The sequence below is a fragment of the Delphinus delphis genome, chromosome 4, assembly GCF_949987515.2.
Source record: "Delphinus delphis chromosome 4, mDelDel1.2, whole genome shotgun sequence".
NCBI lineage: Eukaryota > Metazoa > Chordata > Mammalia > Artiodactyla > Delphinidae > Delphinus > Delphinus delphis.
This window is the reverse complement of record NC_082686.1, coordinates 112494089-112521615: the sequence shown is the minus strand read 5'-3', so window position 1 is coordinate 112521615 and position 27527 is coordinate 112494089. Positions and strand designations below refer to the sequence as shown.

Genomic DNA, 27527 nt, shown 5'->3' with positions numbered 1-27527 from the left:
CTTAAACCACTGGCATTGCTGCCCAAATTATTTGATGACCAGATTCCCAAACACAAATGTTCCCCCCAACAAGATTACTCTCCCATCTGCCCGTAAGAGGAAGGAGCCCTCTAAGGGGGCGCAACTCAGGGGTGTGACCAGCTGACCCGAGCACTCCTGGCAGAGCATCGAGAGACTGGGGACCCAGGCACATGCTGACTCTTCCGTCTGTGAGCTTTCGACTGGACACCACTAAGCTGCTTTTCCCCCAGCTCTTCTGCAGGCCACCTCGTTGGAATTTTTGGAACACCATCCTGGCGTGTGTTTCTGTACTTCCTCTGTTTGTTTGATGTGCTGACTTTCCTTTTAAGAGGACATCAGAGAGTCACTGATTCCTCCTCCCTGCAGGTCCACAGGAGTGTAGCCCCACGCACTGTGTTAGTGATGGTGTGGCATTGCCATCAGGGGCATAGACCTTGGAGGTCTGGGTTCAGATCCTAGTTCCATTTCTTATTAGCTCCAGAAACTTGGGAGAGTCAGTTGACTTCCTGAAACTGCACAGATGGGGGTGTGAGAAGGATTAAATGACACAGTGAGGTGATAAGCATTGAGCACCACACATATGAGTAGAAAGAATCCCATCATCACATGGAGGCTGTCACTGCAGCCACGTCTATTACAGTGAAGGTCTTCTCTTCAAAGAGGGTTGCTGTTCTGCTGCCGGCCAACTGGAGGTCCAGGAAGATGGTGTTTGGGAAGCACCAAGCATGTAGTGGGGACTTGGTAAATGCCACCTCCCTCTCTGTATCTCACCTTTCAGGACAGAGGATAGAGGAGCCCCCTTCCCATGCTCTTGTTTACAAATGGGACTTTATTCCATTTGCTTTTTTTTTTTTTTTTTTTAACGTTTGGCCCCGCCTCGCAGCTTGAGGGATGTTAGTTCCTGACCAGGGATCGAACCCATGCCCTTGGGAGTGAAAAATCGGAAAGCACAGAGTCCTAACCACTGGACCACCAGGGAATTCCTATTTGCTATTTCTTCTAGATAACTTTGTTGTTATTACTCGAATAGATGCTCTGGGAGCATTGACGCTTCTTGCACATATGAAAAAAATAAAAGCTTTACCCTCCACTCCAAAGAAAAAGTACTACGTCATTAATTGCTGTATGGGTAATATTTATCTAGTCAAGTCTTTCTCTGAAGCACTATGCCTTTGGAGATTTTTGTTCTTTTTAAGGATCTGGGTGTTTTCTAAATTTTCCAAATACATATAACTTACAATCGAATTAAAACATCGTTATTTTGAAAAAGGAATTGTAGTCCTCTAATGGGGCTTTGGGATCACTCCCTGTCATGCCTGCTTCACTGGCAGGTATGGAGAAAACAGGTAGGAGGCAGGAGAACCACTTTCAGTCCAAACGCCAGTGACTGCGTCTGCATTGTGAAGAAAGATATGGCCCAAGCTTGGGGGCAGAGGGGGTCCTGCTGAGCAGAATAGAAAAATCAGAGCGAGTCCTGGGCCCCTTTCCTTGGTCCACAACAGGATGAGATAAATGGATGCTGAAAAGACTGGAGATTGAAATGAGATCAGATGGCGTCTCCAGACAGAAGGTGATGGCGAGTGTGGCAGCGAGAACCAGTCTCGGCAGCTGTCACGGAGCAGGGCTGACTTGCTTTGAATGGTCTGCAGCAACGGGATGGGGTGAGGGCTGCCTTTGCTCGCCTGTACCCCGAGATGGCAGGTGCGGGTATTAGGTGGGGACCAGGGACAGGTGGTCTGGACTGGGGACCAGGGCTGGAGCTCCTCTGGGAAAGGAGCAGGGCCCCTCCCCTTGCTCTCCTGTCCCCAGAGGGGCTCCTGGCTGCCCCCAGACGTGCACTTTTCATTAGTGAAGTTGGGCGGTGGGCGGGCTTCCTCGACCTTCCATGCGGAGGGAGAAAAGTGGAGGAGCTCAGAGCAGTGGAGGATCCAGGGCAGAGGGGGTTAAGATGAGCTCTGATGTTTCAGTAAAACCACAGCTTCTCCCCACAGACACTGCCACTCTCATTATCTCTGTCAATCAGATCCAAGCCGTAGAACTTCCAAGTTCTCTCTCTGGCTGACAAACTCTGTACATGTTCAAAGACCTTCCTGGGCTCCGGAAGCCCAATTACCAGCACTCTGACTTGCCTCTGCAATTCTCTTTCGTAAAGCCTTTCAATTGTCATCTGTAAAATCCTTTATTGCCACCACCTCAGTGGTTTCTGATGAGTCGGGCTGCAGCCCGAGCTGCTGGGAGCCCCTCCTGCCTCTCTCCCAGGCTGGGTCAGAAGATACCTTCTGAATGGGCAAAAGTCACCCTCCGCCTTCCACAGAGAGTGGAATGGTACTTGGAACAATGCTGAGAGGCTTTATTTTGGAGAAATACAATAAAATTAGAATAAACAGCTACTTTGCAGATGTCCTTATTCCCTTTGAGGCCCAGCTCAAGTGTCAAATATCTGGAAACCTTCCTTACCTCCCCCCAAAATGTTCCCACAGCCCTGTGTATGTGCCACTGGGCTATAAACCCCCCCAAGAACAGAGCCGACAATCACAATGCTTAGTCACAGTTAGCATACCCTGAGTGTTCGTTGAATGAATGATTTGGGAATTCTGGAAGTCTAATATCAGAAACTTCACTTGTTTTCAGCAGAGGTGAATGCATTTGCTGAGAATATCTTGAATGTCAAATCTTGCCTGTCAGAGTTTCATAATCCGTTCCATGCGTGCTGAATTGAGCTTAATCGGATTACAGTCTCCGGGCAGGACAAAATGGGTCTGCGTTTTCCGGCTAACGTTTATTACTCATCTAGCTGACAGTATGGACAAAACCAGGGTGCACTTGATTTCATGAAAGTAGCCTTGGCATCAATTCCAACACTTACCGATTTGACATGCTACAGGAGCAGAGACAAAGCATGGATAATCAGAGATAATAGAGGACCTAGATGCCACACATGGTCGGCAGCAGGACCTGGTTAAGGACGCAGCCATTTCACCTGCTCTGGGCTGAAGCCACTCTACCCACTCTCACGGCAGCACCCAGCTCCCATTTTGGCTCATTGGAAAGTGTTTCCTGGACTCCCAGATGGCCACCTTTCTCAACCTTATGAGCGACAGCCATGGCTCGGAACGTCTGTCTGGATAGAGGGCTGGCTGGGGGCAGACTTCTCCGGTTTACGAGTAACGAAGAGCCTACCCACTCTGTAGGTGCTTATGGGGTGGCTGGTTTCCCCATCTGGACTGGGCCAGCTCTGCCTCTTCTTGCTTGGAAGTTGGGAAAGATAATAACTGTCCCCCGAGGTGATGGGAAGAGCAAGCAGAGAACAGAGGTAACACTGACACTGCAGACTCTCCAAGGGGAGGGCATGTATTCAGAACACAAAGGAGGAGTGGCCCTGGGGAACAGCTCAGGGTCCAAGGCAGTGGGGGAATCCAGGTAGGATTTTGACTGGGACCTTACCAAAGCAAATCATCCTCAAAGTCTTCCTACCTTTTAGTAATTATGTAGCAAAGGGTCCCCTCTGGAACACCTCCCCAAAATGCCTCTGCTTAAAGCATCTCAGATGGCCCTTTCCTTTCCCCCTGTCCCTTGTGAGTGGCCTGGAAGGTTGTTGCTGACCTCCACTCAGACAGGTCCCCTCCTGAGGCCCATCTGAAGCTGACCAGCCTTGGGACTCTCACTCAGCACCTCCTTCACTGACAGGTGACACAGACTCCCAGAAGAGCGGATTCTCAGGAAAGAAGGGCTTTTACGATTAATTCCTCTCTTTAAAGCGGAGAGGTGTGAGTCCAAGACAGAAGCTGCAGCTGGCTCAACACAGCACATCTGTCAGAGCAGAGCAGCCTGGAAGCCAGGCCCGCCCTCCCACCAGCACGGCTTCCCTTCCTTTACACGTGATGATGGAGGTCTGAAGTGGGGTAGAATTTCCTGATTCACTTTGGGCCTGATCTATTCATGGTTCCTGGCCATTCGGAACCAGCCCATTGTCTCCTGCATTGCCCTGGGCATCTTTACAGGCTTTGGGGTCATGCTGGGCTCTTTGATTAGTTCAAATATTGGTGCCAAGGGGATCCAATATCCCCTGCCCTGGACACCTCACGTTCACGTTCTGAGGCCCCAAGCAGAAAACAGATAGGTGGGCTTGGCATGCCATGGCCTGTGGGACCCCTGGGGTAAGGGTTGTAGCAGCCAGGTGCCACTGACACTCACATCTTGGTTGGACATATCCCAATAGGGTCTCTCTCCAAACGACATGACTTCCCACATGACAATCCCGTAGCTCCAGACGTCGCTGGCAGACGTGAACTTGCGGTAGGCGATGGCCTCTGGAGCCGTCCATCTCACGGGGATCTTGCCTCCCTGTGGGAAGGAGAAACCTGGTCAGCCCAACCGTAGGGTTCCTAGCTGAAGGTGCGTGAGAATAAAGTGGGCACCGTGCCGTGACAGGCAGGTGATGCTCTGCTGTCCCGCAGCATGTATGAGTCACAACACTTGGGCCAGAAGGAAGCAAAACAAGCAAACACGAAGGCAGTGATTGGTAATACCTCCTGGGACACCCCTGACTACAAGATCACGCTGCGCCGCCCCTCTGCCCCACTTGCCTTGTGCTCCAGCCCTGGGGGACAGGTTTTCCTCACTCTGTAGCCTGCAGGCAGCCCCAGCTGCACTGGGTTTACCGGGCCCAGAGCGGATAGATGCTGGCTCTCCTCCCTGCCCTTCTGTGCAGGTCGACATGCAGAGCTGCAGACACATTGTTCTAAAGGGCCACCCTTAGGTTTGTTTCTCCATTTTACCCTCCGATCCCACCCTGGGAGTTTCCACTTCGGCTCTCTGCTTGGCCCTTGGTTTGTCCGCCAGAACTTGGCCTGTTTTGTTTACCTAAGGCGTTGCTATCCATCCATCCATCCATGCACCCCGTCAACAAATAAGCAAGAAGCACTGCTTTGTGCCAGGCCCTTTCTGAGGAGCTGGTGTCCCAGGGCTGAGCCAGCCAGGGGCCCTGCCCTCAAGCTGGGCAAGCATGGGGAGGCAGACAAGAAAACAGAAACTTAATACATATTGTTAACAAGGTGGAAAGTGATGAGGGTGAGGCCGAGGCAGATACGGGGTGTTCTGAGAACCAGAGGAAACTCCCTAACATAGGAAGGGGTCAGGGAAGGTGGACAGGAGCAGTCAGAAGGGCAGTTTCCTGAAGCCTTTGGCCAGGTGTGGATACCAGTATTGTCCCTTTCTACCTGTGTGACCTAGGGCAAGTTACCTAACCTCTCTGTGCCTCTGTATCTCATTGCCAAAATGGGGGTAGTGATCACACTTACACAGTCAGGTCATCGTGAGGATAAGTGGATTACGCTCCATCTAGTGCTGGGGCAGGGCCTGGCATAGAGGGTCCACGCTATACACGTGGTAACTAGTTAATCAGGCAGAGTGTGGGGAGGAGGGAAGTCCAGGCAGAGAGCAGCCTGTGCAGATGCTGGGGTAACAGAGAAGATGGTAACTGCCAGCAATGCAGGATGGCTAGAGCACGGAACTCTCACGGGGGAAAGAGGGGAGCAGAGAGCAGAGCAGCTCTGTAGGGCACTGATACCACTTACGAGGGTGGAGTTCATCATTCTCTAGAGCAAATGGTCCTCATTTTCAATTCTCCAGGCCAAATATTGGACTTCACTCCCATGGCCCCGTTGCGATGCCTGGGCTATGAGACCTGAAGCTCCCTATCTCCTCCCCCTTCTCATCTGCCTCCTGCCTCGGCTGAAGGAGGTTATTTTTATACTGACCATTCCCACGATCTGTTCAAATCACCAGAAACATGTGTTGGACTTTAGCAAAAATACCTTAAAAATGTATAAGTGGAGGGCTTCCCTGGTGGCGCAGTGGTTGAGAGTCTGCCTGCCAATGCAGGGGACACGGGTTCGTGCCCCAGTCTGGGAAGATCCCACATGCCGCGGAGCGGCTGGGTCCCTGAGCCATGGCCGCTGAGCCTGCGCGTCCGGAGCCTGTGCTCCGCAACAGGAGAGGCCACAACAGTGAGAGGCCCGCATACCGCAAAAAAAAAAAAAAAAAAAAAAAAATGTATAAGTGGTTAATCTGAGCACAAGTGAGAGAAAAAGGAGCAAACTGCAAAGTATATTTTTACCTGGTTTCCTACCCGGGGTCTGGGAGGAATAAAGGCTGTCTGGCCCCGACCTCCCCAGGCACACATCCAGCTTTCTGCCAAGAAGACAGCCCTGATTTCCCCCAGGAGATGGCAGGCTTTTGTGGTGGGAGACATTCTCAGCTCAAATGCCAGCAACGTGACAAATGCCTGGAGGGCAGGCTTGGGCTGTGAGGCAACAGGAGGCTCTGTTCTCACCATTCCCCAAAACATGAATGAATTTACTGGCTTTATCTCCTCGGTACCATGGCTGGGAAGAGAGGTAGAAAACTCAGCCAGCGAACAGGGAGTTGTCAACCTGAGGCAGGTGTCTGACAGCGCAGGGACCCCATGCTGTGTGTCCCATTAGGGGAGGTGGTATTGCCACACCTGGAGGGCGCCTGGGGCTCCCCCAGAGGGGAGCAGTTTCTGGTCTCTCAATACACCTGGGTTACTTGAGGTAGGAGAGAGCAGTGTGAGTGTGAGTGTGTGTGTGTGTGTGTGTGTGTGTGTGTGTGAGAGAGAGAGAGAGAGAGAGAGAGAGGGAGAGAGAGGGAATGAGACTCTGTGAGTGAGAACTTACCAGTGTGTGTGACAGAGAGACAGAGAGAAAACTTGGCCGTGTAGGTCTGTGGGTAAAAGAGAGTTAGGGCTTATCTTTTATGCATCTGTTTGTGTCAGAGAGAGGAGGGAGGGGAGACGAAAGTGTGATTCTTCTGAACTTCAAAGAGGAAATGTGGGAGTCTGAAGGTATCCTCTCTCCCGAGTCTGGAGCAGACCCCAGGGGCCACCAGTGACAGCTGTTGAGCCCTCCCTCCTGCATGTCAAGTAGCAGTGCCAGGCCCACTGACGCGCCTCAGCCCTCCTGCCACCTTGCGCTGTTGGGCCTCACTGAACACGGAGTTTGGCCTGTCACTACCCCGCCCCCATCCCAGCAGGTGGCAGAGGCTTTGAGAAGAGTGGCCGGACAGGCAGGTGACAGCTTGTCACCATCGGCCCTCTGCCACGAGAGCAGGGGGCGCTGACCTCCAAGGCAGCCAGGGGAGCATGGGGATGGGTGTTTTCCTTCTGGGAGTTTTCAATTTCCTCTCAGCCTTTCAAACATCATGTCATCAGCGTTGCCTTCTGATGCTCAGAGGTAATTATGGTGATGATTATTTAACCTATCTTCAATGACATGAAAGGAAATCTATTAATGTAGATGATGGTGACCAGCTCCATGCAGGGGACTAGGAGAAAAGGAAGTGGAATAGTGTTGCAGCCACCAGGTCTTCTGTTAGTGAGGGAAGTCTTCTTGCCTGAAGAGGAGTCTGGACTGGAAAGTCCAAGGCCAAGGCATTCCTGTGACTGCAAAGTTCTCTGAGGGTCCCAGTTATTACCAATGCAGGCATGAGGAAGGAGCATAAGGAAGGAGTGGTTTGCTCTGTTGGATGGGAAGAAGCATGAGGGAAGAATTCTCAGGGGATGGAGAACAGGCGAGACTCTCTGGAAGGAATCTGTGCCCACGTGGGCAAGAGGGGACAACACCGAGCTTGCAGAGAGCATTGTCCCCTGCAGAGGTTCCTCAAAGCACCAGATGACTCGATGCCCCCAGGGATGCTGAAGTCGCAGGTGTGCATTCGGCAGGGACCTGGTTCCCCCAGAGCTGCATCAGGGGGGCACTGTTGGCATGTGGGGGAGAGAGAAGAGGCGTGGAGGGAGAGGCATCTCACCGCTATCAGTGTACTTCCTACACTGACCTTCCAGGTAAAGCTTGGCATTGAATGGTTGTGCTGCCCAGAAATTCTTCAAAAGTTTAACATCTCTAAAAGTTTGCTTCAGGATAATCATGCCTTAATTCAGGTATGAGACAAACTATAAAGATCGTGTGTGTGTTTTGTGTGTGTTTTGTGTGTGTGTGATTTGATAAAATAGGAGATGATGTCTGGCAGCAGATGAATTTTAACCTAGCCATCTGCAGGGGCACCTGCTGATAACTTACATCTACACCTGCCACCGGGAGTGACGCCAACAGGTAGAAGGTTCCAGCATAGAGGTACTTTAGTCCCTCAGCCTCAGCCAGCCTGCAACAAGCATCTATGCAGCACCCACTCTGCCTGGCACCCGGCTGGGAACCTGGCAGTGACGAGACTCAGCCCTACTCTCAAGGAGTGAAGGATATCTCCAGTGCCACCCAGACAGCTCACTGCCTTGCCACAGTGACATTAGGCACAGCTCGTAGCTTTCGTTTCTAGAACCCACCTAATTGTGGAGTTTTCCAGGCTAAAGTCTGAGCATAGGACTGATTTCCCTTGCTAGTTACTTATCCTAGAGATGCCCATAAGGGTAATGCTTCTGTGTGTCTGGGCGTTGCTACAGTACTTTTCTCCCCCATCATGTGTGAGAGGAAGTCTCAGCAAGGATATAACAGGAATCCAGACACTCATGCATATTGAGTATCATGATCATGGAATCATTGGAATCGTGCCTCATGAGGAATCCCCTTGGAGTGATAGGTTTATGACCGAGATCATCACACAATGGTCCTGAATTTCACAATGCTCACTCTTGAATAGGTTTGTAATACATAAAACATATTAGGGTTGTTGTGAAGATCCAACATTATATATACGTAAATCACCCAGTATATTATTGTTACCATTAAACAAGAATTTATTGAGTGTTGTGAGTAGATTTATGCACCACCCCTAACAAAGATACGTTCAACTTTTAAACTCCTGACTTTATTTGGAAATCTGGTCTTTGGGGATGTAACTGTAACCAAAGAACCAGCCCCAAACTGGCCCCATTCTGTTTCTAGCAACATACTGAGTTGTTTTTCAGAGACAACAGAACAAAACTGCAACTTGTGCAGCTGAAGCATACACAGAGGAGAATTTTTCGATCTCAAATAACACCCGGAACCGAAGTTTCTCCACCCCACAGAACCAAAGAACTGGGACATGACTGGAACCTGAATGCTGGAACCCTTTCAGATACTAAGGGTGCGCTGTCCATGAAGACCGGTGCTGAAGGCCCTTTACCATACCTTACCATAAATGGCCAAGTTCAAAAGCCCTCCAATCAAAACCTGCCCCACCAGTGCTTCCGTTTACCAACCATTCTCCCCTAATTTGAAGAACTGTGACCCAACCCTGGATCAGGGAGACAGATTTGAGAGCCTTGCCTCCTGTCTCCTTGCTGATCAACCTCACAATAAAGCCTTTTCTTTTCTCAAAGGCTGGTTCCATGGTATTGGCTTCTATGCGTGTCAGGCAGCAAGCCCTTTGATCGGTAACATAAAGTAAAAGATGAGGTCATACCAGATTCGAGTGGTCCCTAAATCCAGCCAGTGGTGTCCTTATAAGGAGGCCATGTGAAAACACAGAGATGTAGGAGAGAATACCAAGTGAAGATGGAGGCAGTGGTGGGAGTGATGCAACTACAAGCCAAGCAACTGCAAAGATTGATAGCAACAGCAACCACCAGAAACGAGGAGAGAGAGGCAGGGACCAGACTCCTCCCTGGAGACTTTGGAGGGAATACGACCCAGGCAACACCTTGATTTTGGACTTCTAGGCTCCAGAACTGGGAGAGAAAAAAAAAATCCTGCTGCTTAAAGTCACCCAATTTGTGGTACTTTGTTACAGCAGCCCTAGGAATGAATACATTGAGTATACACCATTTTACCAGGCACTAGTTTAAAAATACTGTTGTTAAATTCCCAGGTGGCAGATCCACCATGGGCTACTATTGGGGGTGAGGGAAACCTCTAACATTTAGGTGGAAGCCCAGAGGACCACAGGGTCCTCTGTAATACTTCCTCAGCGCTGTTGCTCAGACCCGGCCAGTCTGCTCCTTGAAGGACTGCCCTTTGCTGAGCAATGTGAGTGCTGTGGGGTGAGGGCTTCAAGGGACAGATCCTTGGCATCTCCACTGATGTGGAAACGGGGACAACAGTCAGAAGGCAGTGCTGGAGCCACATCACTACCCCTACTCACTGGAGAGGCGTGACATGCCTGAGGGAGAACCACCCTCACTCCACCAGCAGTGTCCACAGACCCAGGTGGCCACTCCAGGCCTGGGGAGCTTTATCTTAATTGCACAACAGTAGCTGAAGGCCATGTCAATATCCCTTTTCCTGACATACCCATAAATACTAGCGTGTGCTTCTCAAGCTTGGTTACCCATTGGGAATCACTCTGGGGAAGGTTATTATTATTATTATTATTTAATGCCAGTGGGTGTTCTAATTTCTTCAGAATCTCTGGGAGTGGTGCTCAAGCGTTGGTAAGTTTTAACATGCTCCAGGTGATTCTAATGAGCAGTCATTAGTCACAAGCACTGGCCTGCAGCAGTGGTTCTCAAACTTGAGTGTGCATCAGACTCTCCTGGAAGCCTTGTTAAAACACACATCACAAGGGCCCTAACCTGGACTTTCAAATGTACTAGTCCTGGGATTGGCTTTGAGAATTTACATTTCTAACAAATTCTCAGTGTGGTTCCTATACTTTAAGAACCACTGGCATAGATCAATCCAGCATAAGTCATGGACTGAGTGAAGTCTCATCTCATATACCAACTCTGGTCGTTGTTAATGGCTGGGTTGAGAAGGATTCTGAGGCTTCATCTGGGCTCAGCATGGAATGCTGCCATGACTAATGAGTGATGCCTGCTACAGGTGAGAGAATAAGTAGCCTATATTTGGCAAGTATTTGCCTTACTGCGCTGAACTGCAAAAGATCTTAAAATGATGGGGAAAAAGGCAATGAGCTGGCTTCCTCAAAGTTTCTGTCCAGTGTATCTATGACTCAAGGGGAATGGAGGGTGAACTGGGGTGAAGTTCACATCACATAGAGCAAGTGGCCCTCTGGAGTGGCAGGTTGAACACTCCCCCTTGAAGCGGTGACCATCCTGACCATGTGGCTGATCAGCCTTGGCTCTGTGCAGCCCTCTGTAGACAGTTCAGACACAGATGGCCCTGCCCTAGGGTGCATCCATGGGACACGCACTCCTCCTGCCCTGCAGTCACTGTGCGCTGCTCCCCAGTCACCGTCCACTGCTCCCCAGTCACCGTCCACTGCTTTGGACCCAGAGATCTAACGTGATTCTAAGTGTTAAATTAAGAAGGTATTTTAGAATGAATGTCTCTATTTAAAAGCACTCTGGAAAGTACACTGACCCATTATGCCCAACCTAATGAGCAAAGTGATGTTTCCAGATAAGACCCGTATCAGCCAAGAAGAAAAAGAAGTTTCTGCCAAAAAGGTTATCTTTCTCTAGCATTACCGGCTTCTAAGAGCCAGTGGAAATGGCTTCTGGCTGCTGGATTGCAACTGAGTCTATATAATAAAGAGGCTGTTTCTAGTTCCCCAGGATGCCAGGAATTTGCATGAAAACAGTCTCTCAATCTTCTGAGAGAGTTCATCTGGCCCCGCTGCTTATTTCTTTCCAGAAGCCACAATCTTGATGGTGACACTGTAATTTATTACCATGCTAAGGATTATGATGCAACATACAGAGAATTAGAACTTTAGGTGGGAAACCGGCTGCATGGACAGGTGAGCTTTTGGAGAGAAGATGATCTCATTTGTCATGCAAGTGGCACACAGAACAGAGAAAAGGGCTGGGAGAAAAGACAACCCCAAAAGACACAATGCATTGGCTGCAGACAAAATTGTTTCTAAATAGAATGTTTTTCAAAGCTTTTCTTGAAGCATTAGCTGCTCCTCCAAAATGAATGACACAACGTATTTTGTACTCGTAATAAAATATGTGATTTGAATAGCTACAAATGGAGAGATTTACAGTCGGTGGGGTACGTGCTGCCTCTCCGCTGAGCTTTGTGAGCGCTGAAACCCTTCTGTGAGATGCTGGAAAGGTAATTGCAGCCCAAACATCATTTTCCAGCAGCGAGAGAAAGGCCTATTTGGACATAAATTAACTAAAAATATGCGGATGATAGTGTGTGTTTCATGTGTGAAGAACAGAAAGGCCACTTGGTGACGTTTCCCAGCTGGAAAAAAAAAATAATAAAAAAACCCTGTTCTTCAACCAAACAGACGTTGTTTCTCTGTACTATACTGTCAGGGCAAACAGCTGTCTCTTACTATCCACCCCCAAAATAGCCCCCGATGGCTGAGATGTGGGCATTTCACTATATATTTTTTTTATCACACAGCATTTCTCGAGGTTATAATTAAAAAGAAAGGGTGGAGAGACAAGGGCTAAAAATTCACATGCTGCCTTCATTCATTCCACAAGCCTCTCCGGGCAAGGTCAGGGTCAGTAGAGGGAAAGAGAACAAAACCACTTCTGCCCTGAGGAGGGCACTGTGTGGGGAATTCCACAGTGGTAACTGGCAGGGATGATGGGGCTTAGTCTCCCCTGGTGCAACCCCCAAGCCTGGGCCCCAAGAGGGTGGGGTGGGAGGGTGAACCTCTATGTGACCTCGGAATGGCCAGGTTGGCGGGGAGGGCCAGCAAACGGGATGGTCAGGCTTGAGGACGAGGGTGGCCAGTCACCGTGCTCTCTACCCTTCCTCGCCCGGGCTGGTCCAGGGTGTATTGGCTGCTTTTCTGAACATGGAAGGAATTGTGCTTTTCCCTGGAGCTGCCATCGCCACAGCTTCACTGCTGCCTGTCTGCCTCGCCCTTAGAGACCACAGTTCTCCTCTCCTTTTCTAGTGCATCTGTTTGCCTCACTAGTGACACCTGGCACCAGGTCTCTGTGGCTCCTGTCTCTGTCAACAGGCCGTGATGGCTTCCCCACCTTTGTCCCAAGTGTCTCCCCTGTGACCCTCAGGCAGGCACCCACTCTTCTCCCATTCTATTCCCACCTCTGTGTATGGAGACACTCGGGGCTTCCTGCCACTCTGAGGTAGTGCTATACCTCCTAGGGCAACGCGGCAGCGCTCCAGACGCTGAGCCGTGAGGGGAGGGCGCCGGTAGGGTGGATGCTCTGTCTACACGCCCATCCTGGGGACCTCTGTCCAGCTCTGCGGGAAGCTGAGGGGTTTATTCCTTGTCCTCACAGAGCTGACTAAGCCTTCAGTGTTTTCCCTCCTCTTCTGTAAGCATCTGACAGACTGTGGCAACCCATTTTCTCAGGTATACTAGGTCTATTCCTCGTCCGCAGGGTAATTTCTGGTGCCTCCCCGACGTCCACTGGCCATGCCTCTAGCCCCTCTTCCGGCCCCCACCCTCCAGCAGCTATTTTAAAATCATCAGTCACATTAAATAGCTTAAGTTCTTCTAGCTTCCTGAACTGCACTCCCTTCTTGGCACGGCTTCTCCCTCAAACAATCCCGGCAGTTATAACCAAGTCACTGAACCACTGTCTCACTGTCTCCACCTGCCAATAGGGATAATAATGCTTAATTATCTCAGAGGGGCATACAAGGTGCTGCTGGCTGATGCTGGCAGCGTGTGAGATGCGTGAGTGAGGCTGCTCCGCCTGTCTCCCGGCAGGAGCCCTGTTCCCCGGGCTGCCTGTCCTCTCTGGTGGCAGTGAGGGAGGCCAGGGAGGGCAGGGCCAGCCCCAAAGACCATTCGGGGAGGCCAGCTCCTCCTGAGTCCCTTACTCATCAGGTATGTGAACCGGGGGAGGCGAGGAGGGTGGCCATGAGTCCACACCTGATAGAAAGTGGAGGGGACACTTGAAACCGATCCTTCAACTCCCAATCCCATGCTTCCTTTTCCTCATAGCAGATAATAGGAAAGAAGATGGAAGCATAAATGGAGATAAATGTCCCTGCATATGGAGGGCAGGGGCATCTTTTCTCTCCCAAAGTGGGGGATAAAAAGACTCGTTTCTGTTTTGCTTTTACAGAGTGTGGAGCCCCAAACTCTCAGCCAAGGGTCCCATCCCGCCTGTGCCGTCATCACACTCACACTGTCCAAGTCCCAGTGAGTTTGGGGCTACAAAAGACCATGGGAGTCTACTGCATTTCTGATGTTTTGGGAACCTTTGTTGAGGCATAAGAATACTAAAGAGTATCTCAAAATGAAATGAGAAAAAAAAAATGTATTGCTTTCTTTTTAAAATAAAGCATTAACAAGCACAGTGTACTGACCGGGCATATGTTGAGAAGACTGGTGGTGGTGCCTGCGTAAGGAAAGGGATAGGGTTGTGCAGAAATCTCACAAACTGTGGCAGGAGTATACACGGGGAAAAACGTTTTGGGAAATGAACTTTTTTCCTACCAGAATTTAAAATATGCAGTTCTTAACATCACCATGAGGAGCCAATGAACATCACGTGCTTAGATGTGGTACCCTGAGAAGCACACACCATCATTTATGTAATGCATGATGCAGAGCCTGGGTCTAATCGTGAGGAGAGATCAGACAAACCCCCAAAGAGGAAGCTACTATTACAAATAGGGGCAGTATTCTTTAACAATGTCAATATCATAAAAAATAAAGCAAGGCTGTGAAAATGTTCCAGATTAAAAGAGGCTTTAACAACATGACAACGAAATGCAATATCTGATCCTGGACTGGATCTTGTACTAGGAGGAAAAAGTGCTAAAAAGGACTTTTGGGGGTCAGTTAACAGTATTAGAATACAGACAGTAGATTTGATAAAAAGTATTTTATCCATGTTAAATTAAATTAAGTTGACAACTGTACTATTACAGTTATTAAGAGAATATCCTTTTTCTTAGGAAGTACAGAAATACACACTGAAGTATGTGTTACCTTATGGGGATAAAAGCCATGATGCATGTAGCGTGTCTTCCAACAGTTTAGGAAAAAAAAAAAAAATTGGTCAGGAGCAGGCAAATAACAAAGAAATGGTGTGAAATGATAAGAATAGGTAAAGAATCTGGGCAAAGGTTATGTGGGTATTGTTTGTATTATTCTTAGAACTTTTCTTTAAGTTTGACGTTACTTTAAATTTTTTTAAATGTGCAAATTCTTTGGCCCAGTAATTTTTTTCTTGAAATTAATTTTATAGAACTATCTATATAAGTGTGCAGAGGCATCTCCTTAAGAATATTCACTGAAGTATTGTTTGAAATAATACATCAGAAGCTACCTAGATGGCTGTCAAAGAGAGCTTGTTTAAAAAGAGAGCTTGTTAAATAGTTTCTACAGCTCATTCATACAAAGGATGCCTGAGAAAGAATCTAAGAAACCTACAGGAGCAGCAGCAAAATGTTTCCAAAGGCGGGAAGTAAGGTACTAAGAGGGGAAAAGTTCATGTTCATGATGCATTGTTAAGTGACAAAGCAAGGTGATGAATGGATTGGTATGTATATTGAGACCATTTTTGAGACCATTAAAAATATAAGTACACACACACACACACACACACACACACACACACACAAGCTGGGAAGGAAACACACCAAACTATTCATGACTGACTTCTGGGGATTGGGAAGGGAAAGTCTTTTTCACTTTTTACTTTAAATATACTTTTTCTTTTGATGTTTTTAAGCATTGCTTTTAAAAATAAAACCATAATATTTTAAAATACAGCATTCTAGAGACTTCTTTGGGTCCCTTTCTTCAGATGGGCTGACGTTTCAAGTTGGACCAATGAGTCCCTTCTCCCTGCCTGGTCTGGGATCAGTCCTCCCCAGATGTGGGGAGAGGGAGTGGGGGTTATGACAGGCGTAAGTCTGGTGAGGGGGGCCAGTGATAACAGCCACTAAGAGCCTCTGGGGAAGCGTCAAGTCCAGCCTGGAAGAGCAGGAACTGAAGGGTATCTTCTTCCCGCTGTGTAGAGCCCAGCTGTCTTGGGACAGCCATCTCTCTCCCTGGGTACACAGGCTTCTGCTCTAGTCAACACTGACCAGTCTCCTGCTTGGTATCTCAGATCTCCAGGCATATGTGTGTCACTCATTAATTAATTTCTTAATTCACTCCACGAACACTTACTGAGCAGCACACGAAAGCTCGGGGATGCTGTGATGAAAGAGGAAGCCAAACCAGCTGCTGGGAGAGAAGGATGCAGGGCTGGGTGACACCACGAGGCATGTGGCAGAGGCTTTGAAGAGCCACTGAACAGCCTGGACAAGGGCACTGATGTGAAAGCTGGTACAGGCTGTACGAGTAGCATTGAGAGCACGGCGGGGGCTGGACCGTGGGCTGAGCTGCCCAAGGTTGTTCCCAAACTCTCATTCTTTTGGCCTCGGATTCTGTTGTCCTACCTCGGCCTGCACTACAGAACTTGCTTGGGGTGTACTGGGACCCCAGCTTGATTTAGACTTTAGCCATTGCTGCTTGCATCTTATCTGTTCCTTCTCTTGACTAATCTATTTTCTGATCTACTTTAGAATTTATGCTGTTTTCCCATTCTTTAGAAAAACCAACTCCTGGAGATCCCCCTGCATTCCCAGACTTAGCTTTCTCCCAACTTGGTGGGTCTAAACCCCTGGTCTGCCTCCCTGCCTGACCTGCTTGGGCCCATGGGAGCCCAGAGATGGGCTGACCATATGGCGGTCCCAAAGGCAGCTGGGTTCTTCACAGTGGGAAGGAGAGACCCATCAGTGTCTGCTCCTCCAACCCTGAACGTGACTTTTTTGCTGTGGCACTTAGTGGCTGTTATCACCAGCCCCGCTCACTAGGGCCTTCCTAATCTCACCATAGCCTTGAAGCTCTGTCTAGAACTGCCAGGCCTCTGTTCCAGAATTTTCTGGAATTGTGAGAGTCATGGAAGCATCCCCTGCTGAAGTCTAAGACTCTCTCTTCAGAGAGTTCAGAACCCATTTTATCTGGGGCTGGTGAACTGTGAGCCCCTCCAAAATAATTCCCATTTCCACCAGATCCATGGTCTCCCAAGGCCTGGGAACCCAGTGTTTTATAGGAGCCTAAAAGTTTCGGGTGATAATCCTCAACCACAAGTCAAGAGAAGCTCTCACAACTTCCCAAGATCTGTGGCCTCTGCACATGGTAAGCAGAGACTGCTCATCTGGGCTTGCTGGAGAGCCTCCCAGGGGCTCTATATCCTGTAGGAACATTTCAGTATCTCTTGAGGCCTCTCAGACTTTCACGTTTCTGAGCCCTCCAGGTCTGTATTTTACTACCTGTGGCAAAGGATGGGTGAGGTTAGGACACGAGGAGGTAGAGGGCAGGGCATCCTAGCTCTGGAGCAGAGCAGCCACGAGGCAGAGATCCAGGAATTAATGAGCCAGCATATCTGTGCGACAGATTGGAGCTTGTCTGCCTAACTTCCTCATCTGACCTCCCTTCAAGTAAATCAGACTATTTAGATCAAAGGTGTGGGCACAGTGATGGGACAAGACCAGTCTGAAAGGTCATAACCTAAAACAGGGATTGGCAACCTGGGGACAGATGAGAATCTTAATGTTTTTAGCCAAAGGTCATTCCAAAAGTTCTCAGATAAAAATCAGAGAGAGTGTGATCTTCAGAATGTTATTAGGTTGAATTTCCAAGCAAGACAAAAAACCATTTTATTGGGTTATGGAACTACCATCCAAAATATTCTCTTGTCAATGACAAGTGCTGGCCTGCTGGCTGGAGTTAGAAAAGGTCATTTGGCAGCCATGGTAGTACTGACTGGTTCAGATAAGAATCATCAGTGGATGCTAAAACTGGGGAAGGGGGAGGAGGGATTTTGATGAAGAACAGGATATTTACATAGCCTAACTGTCTTCTCAGAGACTGCTTATCAGTTACAAGAGAAAACAAGATGTAATATATATTACGTGTAAATATACATTGGAGAAGTTGGAGCAAACCTTGATTGGGTGATCAAGATCAGTACGTCCATTGAGGGGGCATTTGGACATCCTGTGTCTTGAGATATGATACCTTAGGAAGGACACATATCATTTAATGTAAGACTGTGGCCAAGAATGTAGAACCTGAATCTAATTATGAAGAATACCAGAAAACCTCAAAGGAAGAATGTTCTATTAATGAAAAAAAATGTACTCTTAAAAAAAAAATGTGAATGTCATCAAAGACAAAGAAAGACAGTGGAAATATTCCAGACTGAAGGAGACTGAAGAGACATGAGGATTAAGACTAGACCCTGGACCGCAGGTCCTGGAAGGCAGTCACTCCTCCTAGAGATTGGTTTGGACAAAATTAAAAATCTTACCATAGTGTAAATGTCTTCATTAAAATTTGGGGGGGAAATTTTATCCAAATAAAAAGTTCTTAAAAATCTCCTTTTCAAATGGTCAGGTATCTAAAGGAATTCTCTGACCAAGCAATGGCGTTTCCTTTTGAAGTTGTTCTTACAGAGAAGCCAGTGAGGAGAGGAGTGCCCCAAGCATTTTTTTTTTTTTTTGGAAAGCATTTTTACCATAACTTCAAATGCAGGCAGTGAAGAAAGTGCAATATGGACAATATCCTAGCTTTGAAGTTCTTGAAATGTAATAAAATTTTTCTGAATCTTCCTTAAAGACCAACATTGGTCATGATCTGTAGAGTCTCTTCTAGGCCTGGATAAAGGACCATTGGTGGGACAGAAATATTGACCGCAAATGACCCATTGTCATCACATTTAATGACTTATAGTCTTCAAAAACCCTTGTCTGAAAGGAAACCTCAGTGTAAGTTCAATCTAAAACAGAGAAGAGAGGAGCTTCTGTGATTGAAGCTGGGTGGTGGTCTGGAGCCTGGCTGGGTTTCCCCATCACCCCAGCAGGGCCCTGACCCAGCTCCTATAAACTCTGGGATGTGAAGCTGACGTTATCAATCACATGAGTTGAAAGGCATTCTAGTGACTCACATTTTTTCCTTTCCTTTGACTCACATATATATTCTAACATAATTGCTTTCATTTTGATCTTATTAAAAATTCTAAAAATATTCCCTGTCTCAAATGGTTAGGCCTAGTGATGGTTCAACTATTTATTATACCTAAATGGAGCATATGCTTCCTGTAGGTGACTGAATGGACTCTAATTTCCTAATACAGGCTTTCTGCTATAATGCTATATATTTTTAAAACCTCACATTCTGCAAAATTGCACAATAAAATAACAGAGACTAAGGGACAAAATTGCTTTTGGAGAAGACCACTCAAAATGTAACAAAAACACAACAATCCTAATAAAAATAGCAACACAGGTAAATTAAAACCTGCCTTTACGTAAGTCAGTCAATCCTTTGCAACCAAAACCCTGGATTTTGTGCTTCCTCCTTGGAGAAACAGGTCCTGGGTGGGGGTCAGAGGGGGCGGCATTCCCATCTCACAGAGATCAGATTCATTAAAATTAAAAATCTGACGCAGAGTATAGACTTCTTTGTCCAAAAAATTATAATTTAACATAAAGGACATGCTTTCATAGTCTCCTCAATTTTTTATCTCAGCTTTACCAGGTAACAGAGTGGAAAATATAGTGGTTCTGGAAACCACTAAACTAGCCACTACTTGCATGCACTAAAGAAAGGCTTTTCTGTCAATTCCAACTTTTTCCTTAAGGTCTTCTTATGATGCTAAGACTTTCTCTTTAATTGTAAGAAATCTTGCCCCTTATTGCTTTAGGACATAAATATCCCAGAAAAAGGTTATATGAGAACCATTATACCAATGTCATTCCCCAATTTATCAACCACATATTGAGTGAGTTCACCTTGAAGAAGTAGGCACTGTAAGAGAACAGGCTCTATTTCCATTCCCATTTTTATGAGGAATCTCAGAGAAGGCTAGAGCAAATGGACATTTATCAAGGATCACTGGGTGCCAGCTGCTCTGCTGGGCACTTGACATATTTAATATCACCTAATTTTCACAGTCATACTAAGAGGTAGGTTCTTATCCCTGTTTTACAGGTTAGAAAAGTGAGGCTCACAAAGTAAAGACCTCACCCGGTTTACATAATGTATTAGTAGCAGAGCCAGGGTTTGTAGTTCAGTCTCATTGCCATCCAAGTTTGTACTCTTTATATTACATTGGTTAGAGTTTAAAGCAAGATCCTACCACTTGCATTATTAACTGAATGGAACTGTATTGGAACAGATCTTTCCCCCCAAATCAGGTAAAAGTATTTCACTAAGATCCAGAATAATTTATTCTATTGCATCAGTTTTTATAGTAACTTTTATTTTGTTACATTTTACAGGACTTCAGAAATTTATTAAAGCACTTTCAAGACAATATTTTTCCTTTGATCTCTACAATAGTCATGTGATACAGACCCAGTATAATATCCTATTCCCATTTGACGAATAATGGAATGGAGCCTCAGAGAGGTAAAGTGACTTTCACCCTAAGTTAATAATTGGCCAGGACTCAAGTCATGTTTTCTGGCTGAAAATCCAGCCTTGTCCTTATAAATGCTGAGGGGACCACCCTTCAGAATTATCTACTGTGAAGTTCTATGCATTGAATTGTTTGTCATTAGAGCTATTGGACCGAGTTTGCTACATTTTTTGAAATATGATGAAAACATTGAAAAATAAAGGAAGGAAAGAATGAGTTTAGTGTGTTTGTCATTGAAGATAATGATTACTGGTAGAATAATGCATATCAAAAGCCAATACAAATAAACAACAACAAATTGAATAATGGGTTTTAAATGATGTCTTTTTTTTTTTTTTTTTTTTTTTTTGCGGTATGTGGGCCTCTCACTGCTGTGGCCTCTCCCGCCGTGGAGCACAGGTCCCGGACACGCAGGCCCAGCGGCCATGGCCCACGGGCCCAGCCGCCCCGCGGCATGCGGGATCCCCCCCACATCGGGGCACGAACCCGCGTCCCCTGCATCGGCAGGCGGACTCCCAATCACTGCACCACCAGGGAAGCCCTAAATGATGTCTTATTAACTAAAATAATTTTCTAATAGACAGCTATTGTAGAATACTAATCATTATTTTAGAATAATAGAGCTATAGCTTGTGTAATAGGAAGAAAAGTAATTTAGGAGGAACATAAACTATCTTAAGGTGATGCTAAGGAACCAGCCCCTCTCCTTGTCCAGGCTTTTGCCCCAAAACTTTCACCCCATTCTACCCCCTCCTGCCACAGCATTTCCTGACAAAACCTTTGCCCTTCTAATTTCTCCAGGTAGAATATCTAACTACAAAGCTGCTTCATACCGTTTTATCAGTGATGTTGGTTTAAAAGCGTATGAACTTACATTGCTTGGTAACTGGAGACGGAGCCTCCCCAGATTTTCTGTCATCCTCTGCGATCCCTGGAGGATGCCAAATTCCCTTCCAAAGGAGAAGTTTTAAAAAATGATGGGGCCTAAAATCAAGGTCCCATGGCCACTCCTGGCTAAGTCATGGGCCAGAGCCCTGGGGCATGTTCCCAAAATATACACCTCTAACAGACAAGAAGTAAAAAATTGTGCATGGATCGAGGCAGGTGTCTTGTCCCATCTGGCATGGAGTAGCAAGATGTGAAGCTGCTGGGTCAGGCCCAGGCACAAGTGGGCTGAGGCTTTGTATTTCAATAGAAAATTCTCAGAAGGTTAATGAATAGAAGGTCAGCCTTGCTCTTGTCACCTGGGTCACCTCCTCTCGCTTCTCCCCACTGCTCAGCTCCTTGGCCGACAAGAGAAGAAAGGAACGAAGATCTGACAGGTCACTTTGAAAAGCTAGTCATTGCTGACCAAGACAAAAAAGTATCTGCCAGGAGGAGAGGCGAGCAGCTTGCAACTCACAAGCTGAATCCATGGGCTTTGAACTTTTCCTTATGCCTTTTTTTTTCTTTTTATCAAGCACCCAGATGGCATGTGTTCTCTAAGTGAGCAGTATTAGTAGAAGTCTACATGGATCTTTTCACTGAGAATCTTCTCTTCCTGTTTTATACTCTCTCGCTTTCTCACAGGGAAAGGGTTTACTTGAATGCTTTTGTGGGAGGATTAAAATAAAACCTTCCCCTCTAAAGTCCTCCCCACATATCCCCCCCCGCCCCAAGCAGCTAGAGTATCTGCAGAACAAGTGGGAGCAGAGTGGCCTTTGATCAGCTCTCCCCCTGCCTCACTCTGCTCTCTCTTTCTCTCTTGCTTACACTCTGACTCTTTCTTTTACCTCTGGATCTGTAAACTACACTGGAAGAGACTTTCTTGGCTGCCTTCACATTTTTAAATTCAGCTTTCCCAGAGGAGGTGTAATATGCTCAGCCTCAATAGGGCCGGTTTTGAGCTACTGGGGTCTTTAAAAAGTCGCTTTTGTTTCCGTGTGCTCTCGGAGGACTGGATAGAAGGGCCTGGCGTCGCTTCCTTGGATAAACACCTTGCCTTCTAGAGATTTGCTAGACCCAGAGGCCTCTTTTCGTGAAGAGGCTCAGCCCTGTGCAGGGCTCACAGGTCAAGCCCTATCAGGTCTTTAAGACCCTATTAAGCTAGGTGCAGGGGATGAGCACCTCCACCCTCTGGTACCAACTTCTCTAATGATGCAGAGGAGGCCCGCAGAACTAGAGGGAAATTTGCAAAGACTCCAGGATCTCCTTCTTAAAAGGACACCAGTCATTGGATTTAGGGCCCACCTTAATCCACCTCATCTTAACCTGAATTATATCTGCAAAGACCCTATTTCCAAATGAGGACACACTCACAGATACAGGGGTTAGAACTTCAAGTAACTTTTTTGGGGGGAACACGATGCAGCCGATAACAGGGCCCTTCAAGGGCTAGCACACCTTGATTTTATCAGCCTGCACACCCTCTTCCCAAAACCAGCCAGATGAGCCTGTTTACAAGCTGGGAGTGCAGCAGCAAGCACACTACTTTCTGACCTCCTGACCTGTTCCATCCTGATGTTACCTCTTTCCGGAAAACCCTCAACCTCTGAGCCCTTATAACCTTATTCATTTACCCATCCATCCTATAAACGTTACTGAGTACCTTTACTGTGCCCAGTTTTACTGCCTAGTTCACCTCCAATTCATCTGGGAATCTACTCCACCCCCTTCTCTCATCTCAGCTGAAAGCCATCTCTCTTTTCTCTAAGCCATGGCTCCAAACTTTTATTTACTAAGCACCCAATCAGGAAAGTGAGCTTAAATCTTAGTGAGTGATTTACAGATACTACTGCCAATCAACATATTAAATAACGACCTTCTCTAGCAGAGGTCTTGCAAGGAATCAATGATCCTTGATTGATTGGTTCACTGACTTCTTGACTGACTCTTTGGGACCTCAGCTGAGAAGGTAAAATCTCTCCACCATCTGCTGGGTGTGCTTCAATCCAGGTGCCCTCACAGTTCAAGCCTCCATGTCTGCACAGGGCTCCCAGGCCTACTCCCTGAGGACCTGGGTCAGGGTCTCATTTCCGGTTCTTCCTCTTTTCCTACCTCCCCTGGCCAACAGCCCCCTCCCGCCCCGCCCTCGAAGCTCACAGCTTGGAGCAAAGCTACTGTGAGCCCACGTGGGCTGCTCACACAGTCCTACCCCATGATCCTGACTCATCTCTACTCGCCATTTCCTGCAACATCTCTTTTGAAAGCCTTTTCCACCGGGCAGCTGCTTCTCCCCAATCTGTGCTTGTGCACAAGTGTCCCCAGCACCCTCCTCTCCTCCACGCCCTGTCCTTGCTGAGGAAGCAGAGTCTGCCTCCAGCTCTGGGACTCTTCCCATGGATTCCTGGCTGTACTCTTGCCCTAATGAACACCTCTGAGTTTCGGCCCAGATGTTCCTTCCTCAGGGTATGCAATACCTGCTTGATATATGCTTCTCCATGGCATCTAACAATTGTAATTATAGCACCTAACAATTGTAATTACATAGTTAATTGCATCAGCTGTTTAATGTCCATCTTTTTTGCTAGGAAGGAACTTCAAAGAGCTCAGGAAACATCTGTTTTGTTTTTGGGCTGGGCTTTGCACACAGTAGGTGGGCTTTGCACACAGTAGGTGCTTAATAAATATGCATTGGCTGAGAATGGCTGGTAGAGGCATTGCATGCACCTGCATGCTCCTGCAGGTGGCTGGTCCCTCCTGCATGATGACAGGCACACACGGAGGAGGGCTTTGCCTGGCTGACCCCACACACCACACTCAGAGCAGAGAGATGAGCTGGCCGGGAAAACTGACCCTGATCTTGTGCCAGTCACCAGGGTACGAGCTAGCTCAGGCTCTGAAATCCCATCCGATCCTATTCATGCTAATAATACACTGGCCTCACTAATCATAATTATGCTGAGTCTTTTTCAAAAGGGCGTTTCAGTCAGGGCTTGATATCCCTAACTGAGCATCTGGTGACAAAGTGATCCAGGGAGAGATATCGGTGGAAGGGGAGGGCAGGGCTGCCTGAAGAAGAGTGATGTGAGCGGCAGAGTGGGGTGACTGGAGTGGAATTTGAGTGATTCTGCCCTCAGCTTAATTAATGCTGGGGGAGAATGTCCGGGGGACTGGGCCTCGGTTTTATTCCAGCTGCAGTTAAAGGGGCTCCCCTCTTTTCTTTGCTTGTCTTCATCCCTCTAAACTTTCCCATCCACCCAAGAGAGAACCTGTCACCCTAGCTCAGTGACTGAAAGAAGAGTGAGAAATCACAATTTGAAAACGGCCTCCTGAGGGAAGCCAGGAATCAGACCGGGAGGAGAAGTATGCTTTAAACGTAAAAACCGCCAAGAATGGTGGGGAGAAGTGAAACTGGGCCTGGGGTCACTGGACAGAAAGCCAGCAAACCTTTCTCATTTGGAAGGACCAAGTTCCGAGCCTGAGCCCAAACCATCAAGCAGAGGGATGAACCTTCTCAGCAGCGACTTCTGCAAAGTGCAGACAGAGGGGGCTTTTTCCCAAAGGCTTGCAGGAAGGATTATCTCAGATAATGTTCTGCTTTCTTTGCACCTTTTAAGCATTAAGTACATTATAAGAAAAACAAAACAAAACAAAACAAAAAAACAGAGCTCTAGCAGTCGAACTCACTTCTCAGTGGTAAGGAAGGGAAAAGCCTAGCCCTTGCCCCACAGCAACTGGAAAGGCACATGCCTGTCTCAAGGTAGTCCCGGGTGCCTGTGTGTTTCTCTGTCTGTCTCTGTGCTTGGGTATCCACGTGTGTGTACTGCACTGTACCTGTGTGTATGCCCGTGCATGCCACGTGTGTGATGCTGGTGGGAGCCACTCACCACAGGCTTTAAAGGAAGTTCACAGAGGCTTCCTACCTTCATCACAGAGTCCCCCTAACCATCTGTCACCCACAAGGGCTAGGGACAGCATTGCTGGCTCCTGGTGGAACAGAAAGTCTGGGCAGCCTGGACGGGGAGATTGTTACGCTCCCTGCTCTGCCCTCGGTCCCCAGCTGGTTCAGAGAACAGGGATGCAGGTCGGCCACTCCTCCGAGACGTGTCAAAGCAAAGGGGTTCTCAGACTGGGGCACCCACTTCTCCTGTGCAGGTCGGGCTCAGGACCTGGCACGGGGAAGGGGGAGGGCCCCTAAGGCTGAGGCTTTGACTCTCTTGGTCTTTTCTCGGTGGATCCCCTCTTTGAGTCACCCAAGTAAAAGTTCCTGGAGAAAAAAGATTCTCCATCCCAAACATGGGTGAGCCCCTCCGGCACCCTGGACGACCTTCCTTCCTTAAGCCCTTATTTACGTATAGAAGATGGAGGGTAGACAAACACAATGCCAGATACCCTCTCTGAGTTGAACTCCAGTTTACTGGGCAGCCACTTCACTGGTAACCATGTCAATGAAAATGACTGAGGTGTTAATTCATGTGTGTTTGGTGCTATGGCACTGAAGGACCTCAAGACTGAGGATGATCATCAATACGTCCCCAGCTCCTCAAAAAACAACCCCGGGATCTTCAGGGCTGATTTAATCAACTTTGTTTTTTTTTTTTTTTTTTTCTTTTTCCAAAAGAGCTGATGAATGGGGCAGGACGGGGATTCAGATTCTGAGAAATGGGTTATTGGGGGAGTTAAGTGGCAGGGTCAGATGGAGGTTCCAAGACCTGGAGACAGATGCTGGTTTGGGGCTCTGTGGTGGGGACACCTATGGGCGCTGTGCCCTCCCCGCCTCATCAGACACAGGTGATGCTGGGCCAGAGGCGGAGGGGCTCTAGTCCCTGCAAAGACATGGTGCCCCAGCGTGGCCCCAGGACCTGCATAATCCCTCGGGCTTGGGGAGAGAGGAAACGCTCCAGGATGCCTGAAAATCCATTTTCCTTTCTAGTCTGACAGGATGGGGAGTCAGTGTCAGATTTACTTTGATTTTTGAAAAATAACTGACCTTTCTTGCAACGCAGGTTTGTGAGTGAATTTATGCTCCCTAAAATAGTTTCAATGCAGTCATGCTAAAAGTGCAGTCCAGCACTAGTGCTATCAGCATTATCTGGGTTCTTGTATGAAATGCATATTCCTGGGCCCCACCTTAGACCTACTGATCAGAAACTCTGAGGGCAGGGCCCAGAAACCTCTACTTTCCTAGCGCTCCAGGGGATCCTGGGGCACAGGGAAGTGTGAGAACCACGGGTTTCAGTGGACACAATAATCTTTTATTTTATTTTTTTGTCTGCGCCTTGCAGCTTGTGGGATCTTAGTTCCCTGGTCCAGGGATCGAACCCGACCCACTGCAGTGAAAGCACTGAATCTTAACCACTGGACCACCAGGGAATTCCCTAGACACAATAATCTTAACTGCCTTTTCCCCTCTTCTCTCCTGAGAAGTCTTCTTCAAAATTCTTCCATGGGGATCCTGTCACGAGGGCCCTGTTCTCCTTTGTGAATATCAAAATATTCACAAAATATCCTGGGCTTCTGGAAGCTCTCTGCTTTATTGTTTTCTGTTTTGGAGTGAGTAGGAAGAGGGAAAGTCACAATCTTTTTTATCAGTTAGCCATGAAAATGTATACCTGGGTGTCTGTCGCCATGGGGTATGGATTCTGAGAGCCCGGGATGCACTGGTGGCAGCACCCACAATAATCACAGATGCTGCAACCAGGGCAGGACCTACATTAGGGGTTGTTTCCAGTTTATCACAGGGGGTCATATGAATCTGACAATTTTTCCAAATCCCATCTTATGGATGAGGAAACCAAAGGCCAAATTTATAGAGCATAGTTTGAAACTAAATCCTGCATCTTCCTACCATAGAACTATTTTGCTACCCCAGAGTGGGAGAGACTTCTAGAAGGGATCTTTTGCCACCTTCCCAGCCCACATTGTTGAAGACATGGGCAGCATAATATCATGGAATAAAGGTCAATTTTTTTGTGAAAGGAAAGGCCCTGGAGACTTCAGCAGGAAATGGATTGTGGCTAGAATGGATGCTCCCTCCCAGAAACATGGTGAAATTGGAGGCTGCAGCTGAGACAATAATTCATGGGAATAATGGGGGAGGATGAGACAGGGTCCTGCCTCCATGGTGACAGGGTGACTGAAATTCATCACAGGGGAACAAGAACCTCTGTAGAGCACGTGTGGGGCAGGCCTGGTTTCCCCGGCAGGTTCAGGACGAGCCAGTGGGACAGGTGCTCGCAGAGATGTCCCTGCGGGACAGTCTGACCCTTGTCCCATGGGGAGGGTGGACCCTCCGTGTCCA

The 27527-nt window shown here is 47.7% G+C and overlaps 1 protein-coding gene across 1 annotated transcript in view; it reads right to left on the bottom strand.

Annotated features, from left to right (window-relative positions):
* Nucleotides 1-27527, bottom strand: part of EPHB1 (EPH receptor B1) — a 291623-nt gene that overhangs the window by 9339 nt on the left and 254757 nt on the right. Inside the window, exon 13 of the mRNA XM_060010164.1 lies at nt 4216-4365. Coding sequence (XP_059866147.1) covers nt 4216-4365 — 150 coding nt within the window. The remainder of the gene's footprint in view (nt 1-4215; nt 4366-27527) is intronic.